The sequence below is a fragment of the Sarcophilus harrisii genome, chromosome 3, assembly GCF_902635505.1.
Source record: "Sarcophilus harrisii chromosome 3, mSarHar1.11, whole genome shotgun sequence".
Taxonomy (NCBI): domain Eukaryota; kingdom Metazoa; phylum Chordata; class Mammalia; order Dasyuromorphia; family Dasyuridae; genus Sarcophilus; species Sarcophilus harrisii.
In genome coordinates, this window is record NC_045428.1 from 176,428,561 (window position 1) to 176,454,484 (window position 25,924).

Sequence of the window (25,924 nt, forward strand, 5' to 3'; positions counted from 1 at the left end):
CAGCAAATCATAGACACAATAATTTCATGCAAAAGAATGACAATGAGTCAACATACCAAAATTTGTGGGATGCAGCCAAAGTGGTAATAAGGGGAAATTTTATCTCTCTAGATGCTTACTTGTATAAACTAGAGAAAGAGAAGATCAATAAATTGGGCTTGTAACTAAAAAATCTAGAAAAAGAACAAATTAAAAACCCCAATCAAATATCAAACTTGAAATTCTAAAAATAAAATATTTAAATATAATTTATAGTTAATATATCTTTATTATATGTTATATATATTATATATATATAAATATATAATTTATTCTAAAAATAAAATATTTAAATATAATTTATAGTTAATATATATTGTTAATATATAATATGATATTAAAATATATTAACTATAAATATATTTACATATATAATATATATTATTTAAAAATAAAAATAAAATTGAAAGTAAAAAAACTATTGGCTTAATAAATAAAAATAAAGTTAATTTCATTAGAAAAAGGAAAGAGAAAATTCAAATTGTTAGTCTCAAAAATGAAAAGGGAGAACTTTCCACCAATGAAGAGGAAATAAGAGCAATAATTAGAGTTACTTTGCCCAACTTTATGCCAATAAATTTGATAACCTAAGTAAAATGGAGGAATGTCTACAAAAATATAGTTTGCCCAGATTAACAGGAGAGGAACTAAATTACTTAAATAGTCCCATTTTATAAAAAGAAAAACCATCTGATCATCTCAATAGATGTAGAAAAAGCATTGGATAAAATCCCACACCCATTCCTATTAAACACACTAGAGAGTATAGAAATAAATGGACTTTTCCTTAAAACAGTCAGTAGCATCTATTTAAAACCATTAGTAAGCATCATATGTAACGGAGATAAACTGGAACCATTCCCAATAATATCACGGGTGAAACAAGGTTGCCCACTATCACCATTACTATTCAATATTGTATTAGAAATGCTAGCTTTGGCAATAAGAGAAGAAAAAGAAATTAAAGGAATTAGAGTAGATAATGAGGAAAACAAACTATCACTCTTTGCAGATGATATGATGGTATAATTAGAGAACCCTAGAGAATCAACTAAGATCTATTAGAAATAATCCACAATTAGCAAAGTTGCAGGATACAAAATAAACCCAAGTAAATTATCAGCATACTTCACTAACAAAATCCAACAGCAAGATATACAAAGAGAAATTCCATTTAAAATAACTGTCGATAGTATAAAATATTTGGGAATCTGTCTGCCAAGGGAAAGTCAGAAACTATATGAGCAAAACTACAAAACACTTTCCACACAAATAAAGTTAGATTTAAACAACTGGAAAAATATCAAGTGTTCTTGGATAGGTCGAGCAAATATAATAAAGATGTCAATACACCCTAAACTAATCTATTTATTTAGTGCTATATCAATCTAACTCCCAAGTAACTATTTTACTGACCTAGAAAAAGTAACAACAAATTTCATCTGGAAGAACAAAAGGTCAAGAATTTCAAAGGAATTAATGAAGAGAAAAGCAAGTGAAGGTGGCCTAGCTGTACCAGATCTAAGACTATATTATAAAGCAATGGTCATCAAAACCATTTGGTACTGGCTAAGAAATAGAGAAATTGATCAGTGGAACAGGTTAGGTTCACAGAAGAAAATGAAGTCAATGATGTTAGCAATCTAGTATTTGACAAACCTAAAGGCTCCAGCTTTTGGGATAAGAATTCACTATTGGACAAAAACTGCTGGGAAAATTGGAAACTAGTCAGGTAGAAACTAGACACAGATCCATACCTAACACTATATACTAAAATAAAGTCAAAATGGGTTCATGATCTAGACATAAAGAATGATATTATAGACAAATTAGAAGAACATAGGATAGTTTACCTCTCAGATTTGTAGAGGAAAAAGGAATTTGTGACCTAAGAAGAACTAGAGACCATTATTTGTAAAGGGCAGGAACTCTGTAAAATTGATTTAATCCTACAACAAGGTGTTAATTCAGTGGAACTGATAATACAATGGTTGTCTAGTTTAGCATGTGAGGTCTCTAGTTCAGTATGCCTGATTTAATCCCAAAATAAGGTTTTAACTCAGAATTAAGATAATGATTCTCTAGTACTTAGTACAGTTCTACAAGTTGACACCTATTCTACAAGATTGACACCTACAATGATGTACTTATAATAGAGTATATAAGAGCTAAGAGATCTGGGAAGGAGATGGACTTCAAGACAGAGACCTGCCTGATGGCTCTCCTGCTTCCTGAATTTTGAGAGAGAAGATTTGACCAGCCTCTGGTGGCTCTCCTGCCTCCTGCATTTCTCCACTGAAACCAAGACCCATTCTGAAGGGACTCCAGAAAGCTAGCCCAGCCCCAGGTGCAGGAGACAGACTATAAAGGAGATAATAAAGACTTTGAACTTTATTCTTGACTATTCTCATGGTTATTATTTTGCTGAAATCAAGGCTAGTCTTGAGATCTCCAGAAAACTACCCAGAACATTATAATTATTGATCACAAAATAGATAATTTTGATTATATTAAATGTAAAGGGTTTTGTACAAACAAAACTAATGCAGACAAGATTAGAGGGGAAGCAATAAACTGGGAAAACACTTTTAAATCCAAAGGATCTGATAAAGGCCTAGTCTCTAAAATGTATAGAGAATTGACTCAAATTTATAATAGTTCAAGCCATTCTCCAATTGATAAATGATCAAAGAATATGAACAGACAATTTTCAGATGAAGAAACTGAAACTATTTGTAGCCACATGAAAAAAGTGCTCCAAATCACTATTGATCAAAGAAATGCAAAAAACTCTGAGATACCACTATGCACCTGTCAGATTGGTTAAGATGACAGGAAAAGATAATGTTGAATGTTGGAGGGGATGTGGGAAAACTGGGATACTGATACATTGTTGGTGGAACGGTGAACAGATTCAACCATTCTGGACAGCAGTCTGGAGCTATGCTCAAAAAGTTATCAAACTGTGCATACCCTTTGATCCAGCAGTGTTTTTACTGTGATTATAATCCAAAGAGATCTTAAAAGAGGGAAAGGGACCCACATGTTTGTGGCAGCCCTATTCATAGTAGCTAGAAACTGGAAACTGAGTGGATGCCCATCAATTAATAAATTATGCTATATGAATGATACAGAATATTATTGTTCTTTAAGAAACAACCAGCAGGATGATTTCAGAAAGACTTAAAGAGGCCTACATGAACTGATGCTAAGTGAAATGAGCAGAACCAGGAGATCATTATACCTGGCAAAAACAAGACTATACAATGATCAATTCTGATGCATGTGGCTCTCTTCAAAATTGAGATGATTCAAACCATTTTCACTTGCTCAGTGATAAAGAGAGCCATCTACACTCAGAAAGAAAAACGTGGGAACAGAATGTGAAACACAACATAGCATACTCATTTTCTCTATTGTTATAGAGAGATTTTGTTTTCTTTCTCAGTTTTTCTTTTCCTTCCTTCTTGATCTGATTTTTCTTGTGCAGCAAGATAGCTGTATAAATATATAAACATATTGCATTAACATGCATTTCAATATATATAAAATTTATTGGACTACCTGCCAGCTAGGAGAGGGGGTAGGGGGGTAAAGTGGGGAAAAGTTGGAACAGAAGGTTTTGCAAGGGTCAGTGTTGGAAAAATTACCCATGCATATGTGAAAGAAGGAAGGAAGGAAAGAAGGAAGGAATGAAGGAAGGAAGAAGGAAGGAAAAGGAAAAAATGCAAAAAAAAAAAGAAAAAAAAAGAATTGCTGAGATCAAAATAAATGCTATATAGCAATTGTCTTTCTACTGCTGAGTCTCTGTTTAATTCTTAAGATAATATACATTTCAGATCACAATCAGATATTCTGTGGCTTCGTGGATCTTTGTCAAACTTTGACTCTTTAAGAAGTCAGCAATTCCTCCACTCCATGATGAGATGTTAGATTTAGACATTTGATAAAGGCTGTTATTAATAAGTTAATTTGTTATTATTGTTGTTTTCAGTGGCATACAACTCTTCCTGACCTCATTTTGGAGTTTTCTCGTCAAAGATAATAGAGTAGCTTGTCATTTCCTTCTCCAGCTCATTTTACAAATGAGCAAACTGAGAAAAGATTAGTCTTCCTGACTCCAGGTTTGGCACTCTATCCATTGTGCCATCCAGGTGCCCCAGTAAATTAATAGAATTTAAAAAAAAAAGAAATTTAGATTTCTTTTAAGCTAGGATTCATGAAAACATCACCTTCCTAATCTCATTTCTTTTAGTAATTAAATATTTTTCAAACTTTCTGTTTCACAATGAAAAATTTTTTTAAAATTTTCTATGGCATTATCTAGGCTATCAAGTGCTCATTACCTAGGGCACGCCAGATTAGGCAGAAGATCAGGGTGAAGCAAACAAAGGCCCAATTCCACTCATGGTTTTTTCCAACTGTTGACACTCCCATGAAGATAAAAATCAAGGTTTCACTGACACTGCTCAGCATCTTCATGAAATATTTGATGGTTGTATAGGATTTTTGAGATACATTTTCTTCGACATATTTATTCATTGTCATAGCACAAGCTGTGATCCTGAAAAGAGAAAATGAATCTTAAGTTTGAAAAAAGATAATAATAATGATAGTCATGAAGTCATCTAACCATTTATTTCTGATTAGCATGTCCACATCCAAAACATAAAGAAATTAATCATTCAAGCATTTGTTATAATGCCTAATCAAAGCCTAACAGCCTATTTTACTGAACTAACAAAATAAATTTTAGGTTGACTTTCTCCACAATAAGATTCGGAGGGCTATATTGCCAAAAAAAATGTTTATTCTGGCTTCATATCTTGAATGTTGCAAAGTTGTCTAATCCCATATCTAAACCTCCTTGCGCTTAAATACTTGTATATTTTTAATTTATCACCCTTTTCTGTATAGTACTTTGATTTTAAAAGAGAAGTATATTAAAATGAACCTTGAACTTGCCTCACCAATTAAACAAGCAAGCACTTATTAAAAACTTATGTGCCAGACACTGATTTAGGAATTAGTGACACAAAGACAAAAAAAAAAAAAAAAAAAAAAAAAAAAGGGAAACAATCTTTAATCTCAATGTGCTTGCATTCTAAGTCAGCCTATGACTATACAGTCTTCCAGAAGAACATAATTTAATATTGACACTCCATCTTGGATTCTGTTTAAAAGAGATAAGTTACTGATTTTATCATGAAAATAACCCATTATTGATTTCATTATAAGATATGATAGTGAGGCTCCAATGTATTTTACTCATTTTATTAACTACATAGTAGTGTATGATTCATAGATGAGCAAAGTGAAAATAAAGAAATCCTGTAAATGATAATGTGTTTCTGCTTATCTTCAAGGTTAAGATAAGACAGGCCTTATTCTTTCCATATTCCCCAATGACTTCCTGACTTTAATCTTTGAGTGACATCCAGGTGACCCAATTTAAATGAAGAGATTTTTTTTTTTTCCACCTGCATTCTAGTTGAGAGGATTCTACCATTCTGAGCATAAAAGAACCTTTATACACTAAACATATAAATATTTTATGACCTTTCAATTAGGGACCCAATGAGTAAAAGACATGAACGCTTCTTTTTATTCTGTCCAGAAAGTGGCAGTTTTTTTATGTAGGAAATGTATACAAATTGCTTTTATCTTCCATATAAAGACACTTAGTCTAACAAATAGTCATCAACCCACTCATCCACAATGAGCAATTACTCCTATGCAGAAAAAACTACAGTAATGAATACAAAGTTCATGTGTTTTGCTTGATATCATGAGCTGACTACGTTCAATCAAAAGCAATTCACTCATGAAACGAGCACTGGATTGGAATTTTAAGGAAGAAAAATTCATGTTTAAGTTCTATGACCGTGGAGGGTAATTTTAACTCCCCCAATTCAATGAGCTTTGGTTTTCTCATCTATAAAGAAGAGTCTAATCTGGATGGTTTTTTTCAACTTTAATGTCCCCTGTCTTCAATAGGTAAAGCACTGTCCTGGATATTACAAGGAATACAGTGATGAAATAAAAGACAGACAAGAAGTAGACAATATAAAAGTGTCAATGGAAACAATAGTCACTAAACAATCATATTTAAATGTTGTGAAATTGTAATGACTAAGCTTAGTCCAAAGGAAGAGACAATATAGAAGGTACTGCCCTTACTTCTTTTCAGTGATGGAGGACTGTGGGTGTGTAACAAATGAATATATTGTGAGACTTTTTCAAAGTGTTGGTTGGTTTGGCTGAAAAGCTTTTCTCCCCTCCTTTTTTATTCTTTATTCCTCTTTTATTCTATTTTAAGAGATGGCTCACTGGGAGGGGAAAAGAAAAGAGAAAGGATATATTGGGAAATGTGGATGATAAATAATGAAAGATATCAATTTTAAAAAATAGAAGGAAAAGAAAAAACAATCAAAAGCCCTAAAAAAAAATTTTCAATCTATGTGGGGATATAAGGATTAAAAGACTTGGACATATATCAATAGAGCAATATAGAACAAATGTCATTAAGAACATACAAAGTAGCACCAAAAAACATGACAGAAATTTTTTAGCAACTGCAGTATAGCAATAATAGTAGCTTATCTTTTTATGGTGTAGTAATGTTTACAATGCAAAAGATGTTACTTACTCCTGGTATCACTATTGCCATAGTATATATAGAAAACTATAACTCTAAATGGTAAAGAGATGAATGTAGGCTTATGAAAAAAAAAAAAAAAAAAAAAAAGAACTGAGATAGGACAATAATACTCCTATCAACTTGGCCAGAAAGGAAATTTCTGAGTAAATTCACACACACACACACACACACACCTTAATAAGGGGAAGAGAGATTGCTGCAACAGGCTAGATTAGGAAGTCCTGATGTCTACTCATGGACAAAAAGGGGTTGGTAAAAGAAGAGAGAAAAAAACCCTTCCACCTCTTCACCAAAACCAGACCAGTGAAGAATTTCTTCATTCAAAGTCCTCAACACATGCAAAGATTTTACCCCTCATCTATCTCTGATTGTGTGACTCCTTCAAGAACCTCTGCTGCAGTAGGGCATCTAGGCCATCTATGACTCATGCTCTCCATATTACACTTCACAGCTCCTCTACCAAGTCCTTGCCCCACATATATGAATTTGATTTTAAAAATTGATAAGGCTGATAAGAATCAATTTCAATATTCTCAGTGTGCAACTGTAGAAACTATGGCATAATTTGGACAAAGCACTGTCCTGAGTGTTGCAAGATATGCCACGATGAAGTAGAAGATGGACAAGAAGTAAATGAGATAAAACAATATCGATGGAAATTGTTAGTACTTTCAACATTTATTTAAAAATAAATCGTTTCCTCTATCTATGGAATAGTTTCCATTACTATCAATTCTACACCAATATAGAAATTTGTATAACACTTCAAGTTTTGAAAAGCAAACAAAATTTCACTTAAGGTCCCTACCAATCTTGTGAGCTAGGTTCTATCATTCATTTATTTTGCAAAAGGGACAAATAAGCCATACAGAATTCTCTAGGATAACAATAACAACCAAACAATAAGATTAATTAAATAGCTCCTAAATGCTAGACAGCTTGCTAAGTTCTCAGGATACAAAAAGAAGCCAAAGAGGATCCCTACTCAAGGAGCTTACACTCTAATTAAGAGAGACAACATGTGAGTAAAAATATACAAAGCAAGATAAAATAGGAGATAATTAACAAAGGGAAAGTACTGGAATTAAGAAGGGATAAGTATAACTTTTTCATGGTTTCTTATTTAAATGCCTATTCTTCTGAAATCTATGTTTGAACAAAAAGTCAATCAATGTGCAAAATGATACGGTGCTCTTCTACAGAGGGACATGAGCACACGGGATTATGTGTCACAGGGAAAGATTTTTGGCTATGACTCTCAAGCAGGTATATTTTTCAGTTATGTGCCTACAGTTATAGGGCTATGTGGCAATTAAGCCACTTTATGATTTTATTTACTTTTTAGAAGTTTAAAAAATAGCCTAACTTCAAGTTTCTACACCCATATCAGGGGAGTTTTGTGTAACATGGGCTGCAACAGAATAGGGAATGGAATAAGTAAAGAATGTTCTTTAAGAAACAATAGCACTAAAACATGTATCCCCATTTTGACTGTCTAAAACAATATGTGTTAACTTGTAGGAAAACACAACAATCCAGCAAGAATAATAACTGAATATCCTTCACAGATAAATTAGCAAAATATACCAACACAATCTACTATTGAGCAAATAGTACCACATATTAACATTTAGAAAGAATAATCATCTTGTTTTACCTTTATTCGTTATCAATCATGCTCATGACTCAGGATATACTGAATAAATTCTTTGGAATAAATATTTAATCATATGTGGTAATGCAATTTATTCCAAGGCACCAGTGTACAACATGGTGAGTTGACTTAATGAGACATGGGATCTTTTTTTTGGAAGGATGAGTGGCAGGGGAAAGCAGGCAATTTGGTTAAGTGTCTGAGGCTGGATTTGAACTAAGGTTCTCCTGACTCTGGGGCCAGTTGCTCTATCCACCGAACCACCCAGTTGTCCCCATAAAATCTTAAATACAGAAGGGGTTATTTAGTCTACCTTTCTACCAAATGCCTTCATTTGCAGTTCCCTCTGCAATATCTCTAACCATTTTCCTTTCCTCGATACTTTCTCCTTTTTTAGTTTTCATGACATTGCTCTATTCTAGTTTCCCTTTAATCTGTTTTCCTGCTCCTTCACAGTTTCTTTTGCTAGATCTTCTTTCATATAATGCCCAGTAACTATACATTTTCTTCAAGGGTTTGTCCGGGGCCCTTTTCTCTCCTCCCCCCAATACTCACTTGATCATCTCATCAGTTTCTATAGTTTCAATCATTATCTCTATGTAGATGATTTCCAAGTCTATAAAGCAGCCGTAACCTCTAAAATGACCTCCAATCTGGATAATGGATATCTTCCTATTGGATATCTCAAATCAGATGTCTCACTGACATACCAAACTCAATCTATTAAAAAAAAAAAAAACAGGGCTTATAACTCCAGTATTTTCCTTGACCCCTCCCCCATCTAAGACATCTAATTTGTTATCAAGTCTTTTTATTTCTACTTTTAAAATATCTGTCCTGTCTACTCAAAAGGCTGCCAATCTCATACAGGTCCTCATAAGGTCTTGCCTTGTCTATTGCAATGATCTCCTGGTTGGTCTCCTTGCCTCAAGTCCCTTCCCACTCCAATCTATCTTCCACTCCATACTTCCAAAGTCATTTTTCTAAAGCACAGTTCTGACCATAGCATTCCCTATTCAGTAAATGTTAATGGTTTCCTATTTCCTCCAGGGTCAAATAAAATCATCTGTTTGATTTTTAATCTACAATCTAGCACTGGCCCACTTGCCTTTTCCCTGACTGTCCTTCACCTCTATTCTCTGGCTTCTGCCAAGATTCAGCTCCAATCCTTCTTTCTGAATGGGTCTTTTTTCATTCTCCCTTGTGTATATGTGTCTGTGTGCATATACATGTGTATACATATACATATGTGTGTGCATGTATATGTGTATATGTGTGTGTATATATATCTTGTAAGTGGGGCATCTAGGCAGCTCAGCAGATAGAGTGCGAGATCTGAGTAAGGAAAACTCATTTTCCAGAGTTGAAATCTGTCCTCAGACATTTACTAGCTGTGTGATATAGACAAATCACAGCCATATGCTTTGGTCTCCTCATCTTTAAAATAAGCTGGAAAAGGAAATGATAAATTGCTATAGTTATCTTTTCAAGAAAATTCCAAATTCTGTCATGATGAGTCAGATATAATTGAAACGACAAAACAAAATACCTTATATACACATTTTTTGGCAGTCATTTTTCCCATTAACGTGAACCACTTGAAGGCAGACAATATGGTTGGTTTTCTGTTGTCATTTTTTAAATTAAACACTTAATAAATGCCTGTTGACTGACTTACTGGTGATGATCTAGACACTATTGTTAATGACAGGAAATGCATTACCTCAAAAGTGGTACATTTTTGTACAAACAGTTCCAGTTATTTATAATTCCTTCTTTATATTGTTTCCCTATGACACACACACACACACACACACACAAAATAAATATAATTAAGACATGGGGGGAAAAAAGGTGAAGAAGCAAGAACCAAAAAAGAACATATCATAAGAAGAAAAAAAATTATATTGAATTTACTCCCAGGCTGCTCAATTTGTGACTTATTCTCATGTTTTGCCTCTCCATTTTTACCTTGCTCCTCATCCAATCTATCCTTTTAACAATATCCTTGTTCCTTCATTCAATGGAGGGTAGGTAAACATTGGAAGATTAAACAAACATCCATTTTTGCTAGCAGGAATTAAAGCTAATAATAAAAAGAATTTGGAAAAATCATTGTAGGCTTCAGGTATCTATTATTTCTCATTTCCACGGATAATAAAGTTGGTATCATATACATATATAAGTATAGCAAATAAATAATGCTATTTGCGAATCTTCACTAAAATAATCAAATTTGGGAAACTCAGCATTATATAAGCAAAATACAACTGAAAAAAAATTTCCTCTTCGAGGTCTGGGTCAAGTAGCATAACACTCTCAAATACCCATAATGGACTTTGGATCTCCTTGATTCAGCAGTTCTCTCCAATGATACAAATTTCAGCCTACTTAGATCTGTCTATTCTATACGGTTCTCATTCATTGGATTCTAAATGTTTACCACAGGGAGGTTATGTGACATGCCACAAGCCTTCTTTATTTTTTCTCAACACCGCAAGGATTCAAGTAGAATACTCTAAGCTGTTACTTCTCACTGTCATCATAGTCTCAGTTCACCTGCTCTTTTTGTCAGATTTTGGATGGTATCTTTTACTCCTGTTCTTTTGAGAGTACTTCATTGGTTATTTAATATAGGCTTCCCATAAATTCTGCTTCATTATCTTTTGTGTGAAGCTCATCGTGAGTTCTTCAGAGGCAATGGTATTTACTCTAGGTTTCCCAACACTGAGTAACACCAGTAAAATACTGAAAAGATGGGCCTTTGCTGTTATGAGAAATTCTGGATTTAAGAGAGTGCTTTGTAATTTTCCCAGTTTTCTCTACTCTTTAAAACTCTGAGCCCAATTCACTATCTGTACATCCAACATTAATTCATAATTAATGAATTTTACCTAGCTGATACCCTCAATATTTTATTCCTTGGATTTCTTTGAAATCACTATAACTGACACACATTTCTCCTTTTAATTAGGGTTCTTTTGGGGAGGGTTTTGAGAGTTAAGTAAAGGATTAAGGAAATTGTTTAGGCAAATAGTAGTCACACAATCCAAATCATCATTACTCTAAGCACATTAATTCACAATAATATAGTTTTGCTTTAAAAATACTCCCTTTATTTTTCTTTGCCTTATTGATTAAAGCACACACAACTGTACCAATTGAGACAGGTCCTTCAAGACATTATTAAATTCCAGTTCTTCTTCTAGTAATCAGGTCACTAAGACACAACAAAAGTAAGACATTTGCCATGATCCAAAGCAGATTAAAGGGAGAACTGGGATTTTCCTTTTGTGATGAATTCCTAATTTTTCACTAACTGCTAAGAACCAATATTAAATTTAATGAAAAATTTATCAGGTTCATACATTGAAATTAGAATAGTACATACTATGGATTACTGTGCTTTAAGAAATGATGAGCAGGTTACATTTAGAAAAACATGAAAAGATCTGCATGAAATAATGATGAGTGAAAAGAGAAGAAAAAAGGGAAAAGAGTGAAAAGAAGAGAAGAAGAAAAGGGAACATTATATATTATAACAGCAATACTGTGTGAAGAATAACTGTGAACAACTAAGTTATTCTGAGAATTATAAACACTAAAAATCAACTACAAAGGACCTCTGAAGAAAAATACTATCCACTGCTGGAGAAAGAACTGATAAAGAAAAGTATACACTGTATGATTTTAAATAGATCCATCTATGGTTCAATTGAACAATTTGTCTAATAAAATGTGGCCTTCTCCAGTTCAGGGTGGAGATGGAGGGAGACAATTCTAAACTTAAAATGTAACAAAAACAAAAACAAATTAAAGGAAAAAAGGGGGAAAAAAACGATTTTTTAACGGAGTGTTATTTCACTATATTTCCTTATTAAAATAAGTGTAGAAAGATTTTTTAAATCAGTCCTAAAATATCCACCCTGAGAGAAACAATGATATCGCACACAACAGACAAACCAAAATTGATATTCATCCTAATTCAGCTAAAATTTCATCCCAACCTTAAACTGATAGATCTTGATGAACTAACTAAATGCCACATCATTTAGCTGGATTTTGGACTTTGGTGTCCCCTGTAATTTTCCTCCCAAGAAACTTATTTTCTTAATTATGTTTTTCTTGTGCTAAAATTAAAGTGCATTCCTTTAGCAGACCCCAGCTTATGGAGGTAAAGAGGAGATTACATAGAAACATGCTGAGCAACAACATGTTTGGTTTTTTTTTTTAAGTAGATAATCCATATTTAGATTATAGAGTGGCACTTATATTGCTATAGATAAATTTATGTTTAAAGTATATACATATATAAGCATATGTGTATATATGTGTGTGTGTATATATATATATATATATACATGTATATATATGCATATCTCTACATATAAACCTCCTGGTAGCCTCTCTCATAAAGTTCCTTGGGAATGACACACCTAAGAAACAAACCACAATGACTGAGACAGGAAGGATAATTATTACAACTTTACTTCTGAATGCTAAAAAGCTTCTTTAAAAGTTGTGTTCCATGAAATGAAAACAAAATGTGGCAGCATTTGTTATGATAGTTATTTTTGCTTTTAAAACATATTTCTAAGATTCAACACATTTTATATTCCCCCAAAACCTAATTATACATAATAAATTTGAAACACACATAATTTACATAATCCAAAATGTATGTGCAATTCTAAATCAGACTGTCTATAAGGACAGGATTATATAATACATGCTGTGTACTACAATGTGAAACTTAAGGAATAAATACCTATAAAACCAAAGAGATAATAGTAATTTTCTACTGTAAAAAATGATAAAAGCTCAGCAAAAAAATTATAATACTTTCCTAATTTGTAGACCTTTAAAAGATTCAAAGGCATCCTTGGGCAGATTTCCTTTCCTCAAAAATATTTTATAAGAACACATGTCAAAGAGCCCTTGATAGGAGAATAAAAGGCAGTCATTTTCCTGTTTCTCTTGGTTAGCTTTAATGCCATTCTCATTCTTCCAAGTTGGTATAAGCCAATCTGATGCTACCTTTCTATCTTTCCTTTCTTTCTGTTACCTATTACCTTTTTTTAAAAAATCTATATAGTGAGTAGATAGAGCATTGAATAATAACACTTTATGCTTTGACTGACAATTACCTAATAAAGAAAATGGAGATACTGCAGCTTAAGAAGGTTAACTGATTTGCCTAGGATTGCAAGTCTCTGATATAAATTTGAAATCAGGTCTTCTACGTTATCTACTATATCAACAACAGATTCAGAAATGGAAAAGACTATAGAGGCCATCTACTCCAACACCCTCCAGTAAAAAAACTGATATTAGGAGGTCAAAGAGGCAGTATCATATCTAAGATTTAAACAGATCCTCAGTTCCAAATTCAGTATTTATTTCTTTGTAAGAAGTAATCTTTTTCAAAAAGGAAAAAAAAATTTTCTCTTATCCCCCCACTTTTATCCACTTTATATCAGTTTTGGCATTCAAATGTTTCTTTTGATTTGTCACAAGGCCGGAAAATCTTTTCACTATATTTCTTCTCTAATGCCCCATCACACAATGGAAGTCATCCCTAGTTCTCAAAGGCTATTCCAACAGAGTTCAGTCTCTGGTAGGTCTTTTGAAAAATAGGGAAAAGCTTCAAGTAAAGGTTCAGAGAATGGGCTGGTATTAGAGAACAGTCTATCCAAATTCAGAGAGACTTATCAAACTGTTGACCAAAAATTAATTCTATTTTTCCCTCCAAATTAATTTCTCAGCCAAAGGCATGGAATGATTTTTGTTCTAAATAAATAAAAGAAGTGGCATACAGGTGAAATCACAATTCACTTAGTATGAAAAAAGAGGAAGGAAAATGCTTCTCAAGAGTTTTTTTTTATAACTAGGGCATAAATAAGTAGTGAAAGATAACTAAAAAAAAAAATGAGGTATCTTCTAGTAGCCTTCACGTCACTAATTGTGATAAATCAAGCATATGCTCACATTGGAAGTATTTTATCAGTTTGAGTTCAACATTTGCCAGCAAAGAGAAAATAATCTCATAATAACCATTCACAACTGCTTACATAATAACATCTAATTCTACTGTAAATTTAATGTTTCATGGTTATTATGTAAGCATGTATGTAGATAAATTCTTTTCCACTCAACATAACACAGGTTAAAGGAAATAAAGGAGAGAATATAATATAGAATGATAGATCTAGAGCTAGAAGAGATTTTAGAAGTCATTTAATCCAACTGCCTCATTTTATACATGAGGAACTGGAGATTAAGTGTCTTGCCCAAGGTTCCATAGATGGTGTATCAGAAACGGATTTAAATCAAGGAAAAATAAGTAATGTCTAAATAAGAGAAACAAAACAATAACAAAAATCTCAAAGGTGAAATTCTTTTGCAGCTAGTATCCAAGGAATTAAGGGATAAATGGGATGTTTTAATTCAATTACCTAGATAAATCTTTCATTTCCCTACATCCCATTTGGCTTTGCTAGATAATTGTAGTCTTCTTACCCTGGGGCAATTAGGTAAAAATCATTTTAAAATAGAGTGGTCTGGCTACAGAATTAGAATTCTATAATAACAGTGTTCTTTCCTAACTCTGTTTTAATTTGCTATATAACCTTGGGCAATCACTTAGTTTCTTTGTTTCAGTTTCTTCAAGAAAAACTCTTCAAGAGTATTTCATGTTTACTGGACTTCGAAAATTATATCCCAATGGACTAAAAGTGAACTAGAAAATTATATAAATGTGAAGCAGCACTACTGCTTCACAAAAGTTAAATTATTTTCTTTTCATTATCTTAAATCAAAAATTAAAATTAAATTCATAAATGTGAGGAAAAGTAAATTTCATTTTTTAATTCTTTTCAGGTTAACTGCAAACAATCTAAATGTCATTGCTACAAAAATTATTGTGGTTATTTTTTTCATAAACTTTAAAATATCAATTCCAAAACCTTTGGGTTTTAATGTAACATGGGTCTGTCAAGTTAAAGTCACTTTTTTGTTGGGTCACAGACACTAGTGACACACAACAAAAACATAAATTGAGATATATGAAAAACAATGTGTATCAGAGTTATACCCTAATTTCCATATTTAACTGCTTTGTCTCCCTATTATCCATTCTACTCACTCTTACTCTAAAACCACTAACCCTTGCTCAATTATCTATTAGCAATAAGTAAGGAGAGACCAAAGATACAGCCATTTTCTCATAATGTGGGGTCCTTTAATATTTTTTGGAATAACATGAATTATCACTGATTTCATATATTTTCCATAGCCCTGACACTGTGAGGACTATATCAAAAACATCTCTGTTTGTATGCCACAGGGTTCTTTTCCTCTAATCTACTTCTGAACAAACATGAGGCATTTCCTTATGTGTTAAGTAACATTAATTTTCTGCTATTATGGGTTCACCATATATGGTGTCTCCTGATTCTCTTTTTTAACCAAAATATTTAGGATTGAGTAGGTGGTAGATATGAAGCTTCTATGTAGCTAAGTCAGTTTATAAATAATTTAGTTAATTTAATTTCTGAGTACCAAATTTTATTTTTAAAACAAATTTTCATTGACTTCTATAAATCTTCACATTAAAGTTATTAAGTATCAACTTAATATGGAATAGCTTCACTTTATCTGTGACAGAAGTTGGCAGAAACTGTGGTTTCTGTTTATTTTTTTCATGAGCACTGTAAAGCAAGACAATCAAGTGTTCCATGAAATGATGTTTCTTGTTTCCTTTGGGTGCACAATCTAACCAACTCCTCTGTTTTATTTACCTCTCCAAGAGTAACTTAAGGATCATCTTTCTATTTAACTGCAATTTTTTTCCTTTTTTATGCCTTTGTTTTTATTTATACCAAGAATTTCAATAAGGTGTGATTTACTTTTTTCACAAGCATATTTGTTCACAAATGGTTCTCTAGTAATACATTTATGCACTAGAGAGGCAGTATTGGATCTATGCACTCAGTGAGGGTAAGGGTTATATAATGTACAGAAAACTGAATTTGAATTAATTTCAAAACTAGTCTCTCCCATTTACTACAGACATGACTTCAGGCAAATCACCTTAACTCTCTGTGCCTCAGTTTGTTCATCTGTAAAATGAGATTAGATGGTCTCTAAGGTTCCTTCTAAATCTAAATATATAATCCTAGTCATTAGACAAGGATCACATGTCAAGGAGACCAACAAGTAACAATTATTTGTTGAAGGTCTACAAAAGGTCCTTACCCACATAAGTATCACTCTGATGCTTCATTGTATTAAGAGATTGATATCACGTTCTTGAAAGGCTATATAAAATTTAGGGTCTATCCAACATCATTATATGAAAAAAACAATTATTAAGAGGCAGCAGGAAAATATGGGAAGACTTCTATGACTAGGTACAGAGAGAGGGAAAAAAAAAAGCAGAATCAGGAAATAATATCTATAGTAATATAGATTAAAAACAACACTAAAAAGCAGCTAAATTTAGATTAATTGAAATGAACAATTTTGTTTTCAGAGATCGGATGTTGAAAAACACATTTTTCCACTCAATAAAGTGATAAGACCACAAGGGCAGGATAGTGCATATGCTGTGATGAAGTTATTTTGCTGATTGGTTTTGGTGAACATTTTTCTTTGCTCCAAAGGAGATTTCAATGGCAAAGAGAAGTATACTGGCAACTAGGAATGATTTTAAAAAGCATCAAATGTTTTTATTTGTGTTTTAAAAGAAAGGGAGAGTAGAACTATGAAATGAAGTGAATTTTTTTCAATTTTTTTTTCTAAATATTGAGTGGTTTCCATTTCTTTCTCCAGTTCATTTTACATATGAAAAAACTTAAGCAAACAAGATTAAGTTACTTGCCCTGAGTGATACAAGTAGCCAAATTTGAATTCAGGAGGATGAGTCTTCCTGATTCTAGGCACAGCATTCTAGACACTATGCCACTTATCTGTTCCAATAAAACAGTAGAAAATGGTAGCATTTGTAATGGAGTTGGAGAGGGAAGGTGAAAATAGTTTGACATAGACTGTAAACTTTGGAAGAACAAATTTCTATCTATTAGGAGAAAAGAAAAGTATGATTTCAGGAATAAAATTTTATAGGAGAAATCAGACCAGGAGATAGAAGAATCTCTCAGTAATTAGATTTTGGAGACATTTTTAAAGATTATGAAGAGAAGTAATAAAAAAAAAAAAAAAGTTGTCTAAAGAGAAACATTTGAATGTCCAAGGAACTCATCAGCTACCTCAAAAAAGTTTTAAGGAAATGTTTAGAAAACAGTCATAAGGATAGATAGAAGATTTTTCAAAAGGCTAGGAAAAATTCCTATAAAATTAGTAGCAGGAGTGTTATTGACCAGAATGAACTGAAGCATAAGCAGGAAAAAGGATTTTATTTTGGCTATATGAAAAAGAGAAGGACCAAAAAAAGGGATAAGATCACTGTTCAGTATAAGTGTAACACTCCACTCACTGATGAAAGGTAGACAGCCAATATGTTCTAATTTTCCTTCCATTTTCTCTGGCAAGGAGAACACTCTTTGGATTAGAAAAGAAAGAGGAAATATAATCAATAGAAATTTGGTAACCAAGACAAGGAAAGAACCAAGTTAGCAACTAGTCTCTTTAATGAATTCACCTAGCTCCAATGAACTATATCGCTAAATAATTAAAAAAAAAAAAAAAAAAGAAAAGAAAAAAGAAAATCAGATGTGATAGCTGAGTACCCGTTAGTAACTTTTAAAAGACAGTTTAGAATGGGAGATACTACAGAATATGACAAAACAAAAATCTTGTTTCTCAAAAATTGGGAGCATCTAGAGAATCTATACAAATGAGTTGATGAATGACCTTGACTTTGATTCATGGAAAAACTACAAAATTTATTATTAAAGGGATATAGTTAAATTGATATCTAGTAAAAGAAAGCAGTGGTCACAAAGATTACCATGAATTCATAAAGAACAGGTCAGGACAAGGTAACCTCATTTTCTTTTTTGACAAAATTACTAAACTCAAGATGTTGAACATTTACTTAGATTTCGGCAAAATACTTGGGGAAGAAGACTCTTCCATGTGGAAAAGATGTAAAGATAAAGAAGTCAGTACATTTTAACGAATTCATACCAATAGTCTGATTTCAGTTTGGAAAGAACTTTCCAATATAAGTCCCAGGGGGAAGGGGTGCCCTATATTTGTCCTCATGCTATTATTCAACATTATTTCTCAATGTATCTATGGAATGCGTATCACATTTGCAAATAACAGAGGATGGTAGTCAAGAACCAAAGTAATTCTGTGAAGTTGTAATGTTGGGCTAAATCAAAAATTTAATGAAATTTGATCGGGATTAGCAATATTATCTTTGGGCTCAAAAAGTCAACTTCACAAATGTGAGATGGGAAAAGGTTGGCTAAATAAATGTATGTTTGAAAAAGAGGTAGCAGTTTTAGTATACATTTCATAAGTCAGCAATGAGATATGTTAGAGAAAAAATGACAATCAGAATTTTAAAAAGGCATAGTCTCTCTGGACTCCATTCTGATTAGATTTGAGGTATTCTCAAGTTCTATGTGTCAGATTTTAGACACAAAAATGACGATCTAGAGATTGTCCAGAAAAGGATAATCAGGAAAGTCATGAACTCATGCCCTTTATGGATCTTTATGAAGAAATGAGAAATCTTTAACCAGGAGAAGCAAAAACTTAGTCAGCTGGGACATGATAGTTCTTTAAATAATTATAAATCTATCTTATGGAATAAGAACCAGATTTGTCTTGTTTGGCTTCAAAGGTTACTAAGCAAGTAGGACTAAAATATTTGAAAATTGTACAAAGGTTAATAGTTTTTATGTATGGTAAAATTTCCCAACAATTAGTAAAATGGGTTTCCTGAAAGAAAATTAGACTTGAGGACTTCAGGCAAAAGCTGGATGGCCATTTTTAATGTATATTGTATACAAAATTCTTTTTCTGAAATTAGATGATCCTGTGAGGCTCAGAGAAGCTAAGTCAGTGACAAAAAGTCACAAAGTTAGAGAACCTCAGTTTTTCTGACTACAAATCTTGTGCTCCTAAAATTCAATACTATCATGACTACCTCCTCCAAAGTGTTCATATTAAAAAGATCAAAAACATGCAATTCTTATGAATTACTTTCAAAAATTTCAGATAACATCTTTGAAGTGAATGATGCTGGTCTGAACAACAGAACCTTGTAGGTAAAGAGTAAAGGCAATTTGGAAGTTATAACTTTAACTTGATGAGAAGTTGGTTAATCACTTGGGCCTATCATTTAAAATCATTTATATGTATTACTTCAGTTGTTTTTCAATCTTTGTGGCCCCATTTAGAATTTTCTTGGCAAAGATACTAGAGAGATTTGCCATTTTCTTCTTCAACTTATTTTATGAAGAAGGAACTAAGGCAGACTTAAGTGACTTGGCCAAGGTCTCATAGTTATTAACTGTCTGAGGCCAGATTTGAACAAAGATGAGTTTTCCTGATATCAAATGCAACACTCTTAACTACTGTACTACCTAACTGCCTGGAAAAGAGTATAAATCTAAAATAAACTTAATCATTAGTGCTATTTTTATTATCAACTATTTCATCTTTTATTAAATTCCTCCTACAAATGTATCATGGCATAGAGATGATCCTCAGTTCCTGATGATTGTGCAAGTTCATATTACCTGCAATTATGATAAGCAAACCATAGATATCTTTATCCAAACTAATGACAAGTATAAATTACTAATAAACACTTACCATATTGGAAAGTCTTCAAGTATGAGTCCAGCAATAAACTGTGTCTGTTGTATTAGGAGAAAGGATTTTCCCCTTTTCACTAGAAGTCTTCAAGCAAAGGATGAATAGTGACTTGCCAAACATTTTGTGGGGAGGATCCCAGATAATCCAGCTAACATCTGGAAAGATAGTCACTAAGCTTTCTTTGAACCTATGATCCTATGACTTTGTTTTTAGTCTAGCTAAGTATGAAAGAAAAAGGCTCCTCAATGGAAGTTTGGACATCTGATGAAAGATTTTTTATTTCCCTGGTAGTACGTTCATCACAACAATATCTTGAGAATATCAGCAAAACATGCTTTAAAGACTTTGAACAAAAGGAGTGATTTTAAGTATTTATTAATAATAATATAATCACATCAAGTAGAGTGAGACGTGTGTAGTCCCTCCTACTAAGGAGACTTGAGCTCTAGAGTTCTGAGTTGTTTTAGGATTAATGCTTATCATAAAGCACCAGTACCAATATGGTACTTGGGAATGTAGGGCTACTAGGCTGCCCAAGGAGGGGAAAATTAACCCAGGTCAGAAACAGGGCAAATCAAAGGTTCCATGCCAATTACTGGGAGGATCATGGTCATGACTGATTACTGGCCAACCGAGGCCATATAGGGAAATATAATCTCAAAAAATACACATAAACACAAATATTTATTTCTATACACATACATATAAATGTACATAAAAGAATTATATGATTCAATTTTCCTGTAGTATATGGGATGAATGAATATATAGGAGAACATTACAAGAAACTATCATAAACATAGATAATGCCTAGAATGCCTCATGATGAAAAAATCTTTTCACTGGACTTCAAAAAGCTTTGAATACCAAGTGTCAGTCTCTTTGGGGCAGTATATATTAGTTATACTACTCAGCTGGAGAATATGTATAATGAATGAGGATATCAGATGATCTGATTATCATTTATGTTCATAAAACGCTCATTATGCAAAGAAGGGAGAATGAGAGTAATTTTCTATTTCGATACTCATAGGAACATTGATAAATTCCATATGTAATCTATGAGGAATCATCATTAATTTATTTCTTCAAACCATAAAACCTAGAGAAGGCAGTGACAAAATAAGCTCCCCGAGGAGATAAATCTTCCTGTATTACTCAGGACAGTGATCATTACTTGGGGGAATTTAATTGATGTAGTCCCTAAATCAATTTGTCCCTAAATCTTATTCTATAGAAATTTAGATCAAACCTAAGGGATGTGAACCTGATACATGTACACAAATGTATGTAAAGATCATATATATACACACAAACCTCCATCTATGTGTTATTTTTAGGATAATATATATATATATATATGTATATATGTATGTATATATATGTATGTATATAGACATATACACAAACTTCCATAATACAACAATCTATCCTAATATAGTTTTAATAGGGAAGGAAATGTGGTGCCAAAAAAAAAAGGGCTTTGCCATCTACATTCAGCTTTCCTTCCTATGAGTGTTTTCTCACCCTATTAGAATATGAGCTCCAGGAGAACAGAGACTATTACTTTCCTATTTCTATCTTCAGAAGGAAGGGAAAGAGGAAGAGAGGGAATGAGAGAACAAGGAAGGAAGGGAGGAAAGAAGGAAGGAGCAAAGAAAAGAAGAAAAGATGGGAGAAGAGAAGGAAAAAAGACACTGAGGGAGGAAGGAAAAGAAGCAGACACAGGAGGGGGGAGAGTGTGAGGGAAAGGGGAGAATGTGAAATGAAAGAAAAATAAATATATATTTTTTAAATTTTTAATTGATTTGAAAATCTCTGTTCAGGTTTTTCATAAGTTCCTCTTACATTTGCTCCCTGCCTACCTTAAGGAAGAGACATTACTAAACACATCAGGCATACTCTATATATCACTAACTTTGCTTCCACTTCCACAATGGTTAGTCATTAACATTTATTTTTAAATGTCAAAAAGTAGAGTACAATTATAGATGGGAATATAAGAGACGCACCACTGCATGATGGATAGACAGCTGCCCTCAGAATCAAGATGACTTAAATCCAAGTCTTGTTTCTGACACTGTGTGAACCAGGGATGTGCTTGAGCCAGCTTGTGCTGGTAAGAGATAATTGCTAAATTTTCAGTGTGAACACATGTATTTCAGAAATTGTCAAACACTAAAATTCAGGGCTTAATTTATTGTCTTGAATAGCCAGAATTAAGAAATGATGGCAAAATGGTAATAATAAACATAAAAGAATGTCATATATGGGAGGACTTTCCTTCCCTCTATCCCTGAAATCCAATTGTTAAATATTTAATAACACACTTGCCCCTCCCTTCTTTGATCTACATTTGTAGAGGAAGTCCCCATTCTAAGAATTCTTTACGTCAACAACATTTTGTCACCTTCCCCAAATTTGGGGAATATAAATATGTATCTATATTTATAGCCACATATATATAAATAACATAAAATATATAAAATTTTATATATATATAAATCTTGAGACTTAATAAGATTGAAACTTAGAAGATATTACATCTTATATGAAGATTGTACATATGCATTTACAATTTTAATTTTTATCACTAAATTAAGTTCCCAATTTCTAGTTTAAAATAGTAATTATACATGTGGATATGTACACAACACACTAAAGGCTGAAAGAAAGTAAATCTCTCTGACTTAAATTACAGCGAAGTATCACATATCCCCAGGCCTGAAAAAATAACTAGACTCTATAACAATGCATAAAAATGCCATTCACTTTCACAGAGTTATAAATGCCAGAAAATGCCTTAAGAGTAGATGAAAACAGTTTGAGAAAACAGAAAAAAAACTTGTCCTTAACTTGGTCTTATTTCTAAATCCCTCTAGTCCTCATAAACCAGGAAGATCTACTCTTAGGGAGCAAATGATACAAGGCAATAAATGTCTTCCTCACTCGGTGTACCTAGTTGTCACAAAGTTTGGGGGCAGTAAATGGGCCTCAATCCAATTCCACCTCTCCTCCTTCATATTTCATCTAGATAGTCACTGGACCCAGGGACTTCCATTGCTAGGGAAATTGGCAGACCAACCATTCTGATAAGGACATTGAAATCTCTGGATGCCCAGGCTGGAGTATAAGGAATATATCTTCTGCAATTTAATGTTCTCAGAAATAATCTTTAGAAAATTCAGAAGTTGGGCTCTTCTCTCTTTGAAGACACTGTAGCTACTTGATCACATGCTTTCAATGACATAGGTCAAAGAACAAGGAAGAAGCTGGAAGCTATACAAATTATATGAATAGCAACAAGAGGGAAGAGATGGAACATTTCATTACTAGGTCAAACTGGATTAATATGTTGCTTTTTTTAGATTTGTCTCTGAAACAAAAAACCATGCAAAACTTTGAGCTTATTATAATAAGCCTCACACTCAATTGCATAGTGCATTTAAGTTTTTTACTCATAGTACCAAAACATATTGATTAAGTCATATTCCAATAATGATAGATATAAAAGCAGCAAGGGAAAAGAACAATAGCAACAAAATACCTTAGTCAAAATATGACAGAAAACAAGTCTCTATAACAAATGTTGGCAGGGAAGTTAACCTAACAATCAAAATTATGTCTATATTAGCCAAGTCTTTTCATGAGAGATTAGTCATCATTTAAGGTATACTATTTGTGACTATAAAGTATTAAACTGGCATTATAACTATCAGAATGTATATTTCTATAAGAGTATATTCCTCCAAAATAGACACCTCAAGGGAAATTGATACTTATTCTAAAGATCCTAGTGTTTTTCAAAACATTTTAGCATTTGCTTTTGGAGGAAAAAAATATCATTTTCAGGAACAATTTGTGAGCAAGAAAAGAAAATCATTCTCATTGTAACAATTTAGGAGCCAGAAAATAAAATTAGTCTCATCCCTGTATACTCACACAAAAAGTTACTTGTTTAACAAACCAACTGTTTAAAAATCTCTCAACATGATAGATAACCCATCTTATTTAACAGACTTGAATCTGAATGACTTTTGCCTTTTCACTCCTTCTATCATCTACTCCCATCCCCATCCATCCTCACAGAATGAAGATTTTCCATATTAAGAATATTTGAAGATTATAATATAGCCTTTAATTGAAATTCTATAAGTTCTAAAATTATTTGAAAAATGAAAGCATCATTAAAACAAAAGTTTCATGGACATTCTTTGAAAAGCTATTTCTTTTTTCTTATTTCAGTATAGATATTCTGGTTTATTTATTTAAAAATCATTATATTTGCCTAAGGAAATTACCTTTATGCTGTTTTTCACTCTGGAACTCTGAAATTTTAGTTTAGCTAACCATGTACATTTTTTCACTTATTATCACAAAAAGGGAAAATTAAAGAAGCTACAAAAACTTTTAAGTACCCTTTAAAAATCCTCTTAAAAGTTGTCTTAGAAATAAATTTTTTATTTTTTTATTTAGAATATGTTAATTCTATGAAAATTAGTCTACATTTTTTCATTCTTGCCAGTTATCAATATCTTTTTTCCCCTAGTACTTACGCCATGATGCCTGAGAGGTGAAACATTTCTGCTGTGATGTATGACAAATAGCTGTATAGGAAGACAAAGAGTGGCTCAATCACTCGGATATTGTGTGTGAAACGGGTGGTAAATGCTGCTATAAAGCCCAGCAAGATTCCAATGACTATCCCCCCGATTCCCACCACAAAAAAGTTAGCAATTCCAGCAAACACATCAATGGTCTCAATTGTTTTCATCTGGCAAAAGGACTTGAACAAATTGTACAGCACCTGTGAAAAAAAGAAATTTGTATCAGTTATAACTAATGATCCTTTCTAATTTCTCCATTATTTCTCTAAGTTCAGGAGAGAAAATAAACAACTTTTACTTTAAAAAAATTTCGAATATACTTATGTTGAATATGATCAATGACTACTAATTTATTAATATTTTATTTCAGCCTGGAATTAGATAATGAAAATTAAATTAAATTTTTGAGAAAAACAGGTCAACATTTCAGATTTCAACTCTTTTAAGAAAAATTATATAATAGCCCAGTACCATCCACTTTAGGATGAATGCTAAGAAACACTATTTTGTCAGAATATGTCTAAATAACTTCCTCTATCCCTTTTAACACATGTCTGACACCCATCCCAGTCTTGTGTGTTACAACTTCTGCCTCACTAGGAACATGACAGATAGGAAGCTGCTCAATACCTATGGGAGCTCATTTAAATTCTTCACATTCTTAACCTGTTTCCAGAGAAGGTCTTCCACCTTAGCATGGGATCAGAGTGAAAACTTCCATGCCAGACATAAGGAATGAATTCTATCTCTTAGTAATCAATCTACTTGAGCCTACTGCTGGTAGAGCTATTTCTGCTGCTGCTGCTGCTTAGCAGTTATCTTGGATCTGCAAGGTTGGTTTTTAAAATGTTTTGGCAACTGTATTTCAATATAATTATTTTCTTTTGAAAAGCTATAGATTTTATATATTTAGAAACTTTATTCAGCAAAGGGGTCCTTAGATTTCCATAGACTGCCCAAGGCATCTATGAAACACAACAAAAGTTTAAAACTTCTTATCAAATTGTAATTTTTTTTTTTTAGTAAAGTGAATATGTAAGCAAGAAAGTTAATTATTTTTTGCTAATCTGAATGGATATGGCTGGGTACTTAGGTGGATCGATGCATAGAATACTGTGTCTGCAATCATGTTCCTGAATTCAAATGGGGCCTCAGATACTTACTAGCTAT

At 32.6% G+C, this 25,924-nt stretch overlaps 1 protein-coding gene across 1 annotated transcript in view; it reads right to left on the reverse strand.

Annotated features, from left to right (window-relative positions):
* Window positions 1-25,924, reverse strand: part of SLC9A2 (solute carrier family 9 member A2) — a 119,601-nt gene that overhangs the window by 51,419 nt on the left and 42,258 nt on the right. The window contains exons 3-4 of the mRNA XM_003765683.4: window positions 24,704-24,954; window positions 4,386-4,603 (exon numbers count right to left, since the gene is read on the reverse strand). Of these exons, the coding sequence (XP_003765731.1) occupies window positions 4,386-4,603; window positions 24,704-24,954 (469 nt within the window). The remainder of the gene's footprint in view (window positions 1-4,385; window positions 4,604-24,703; window positions 24,955-25,924) is intronic.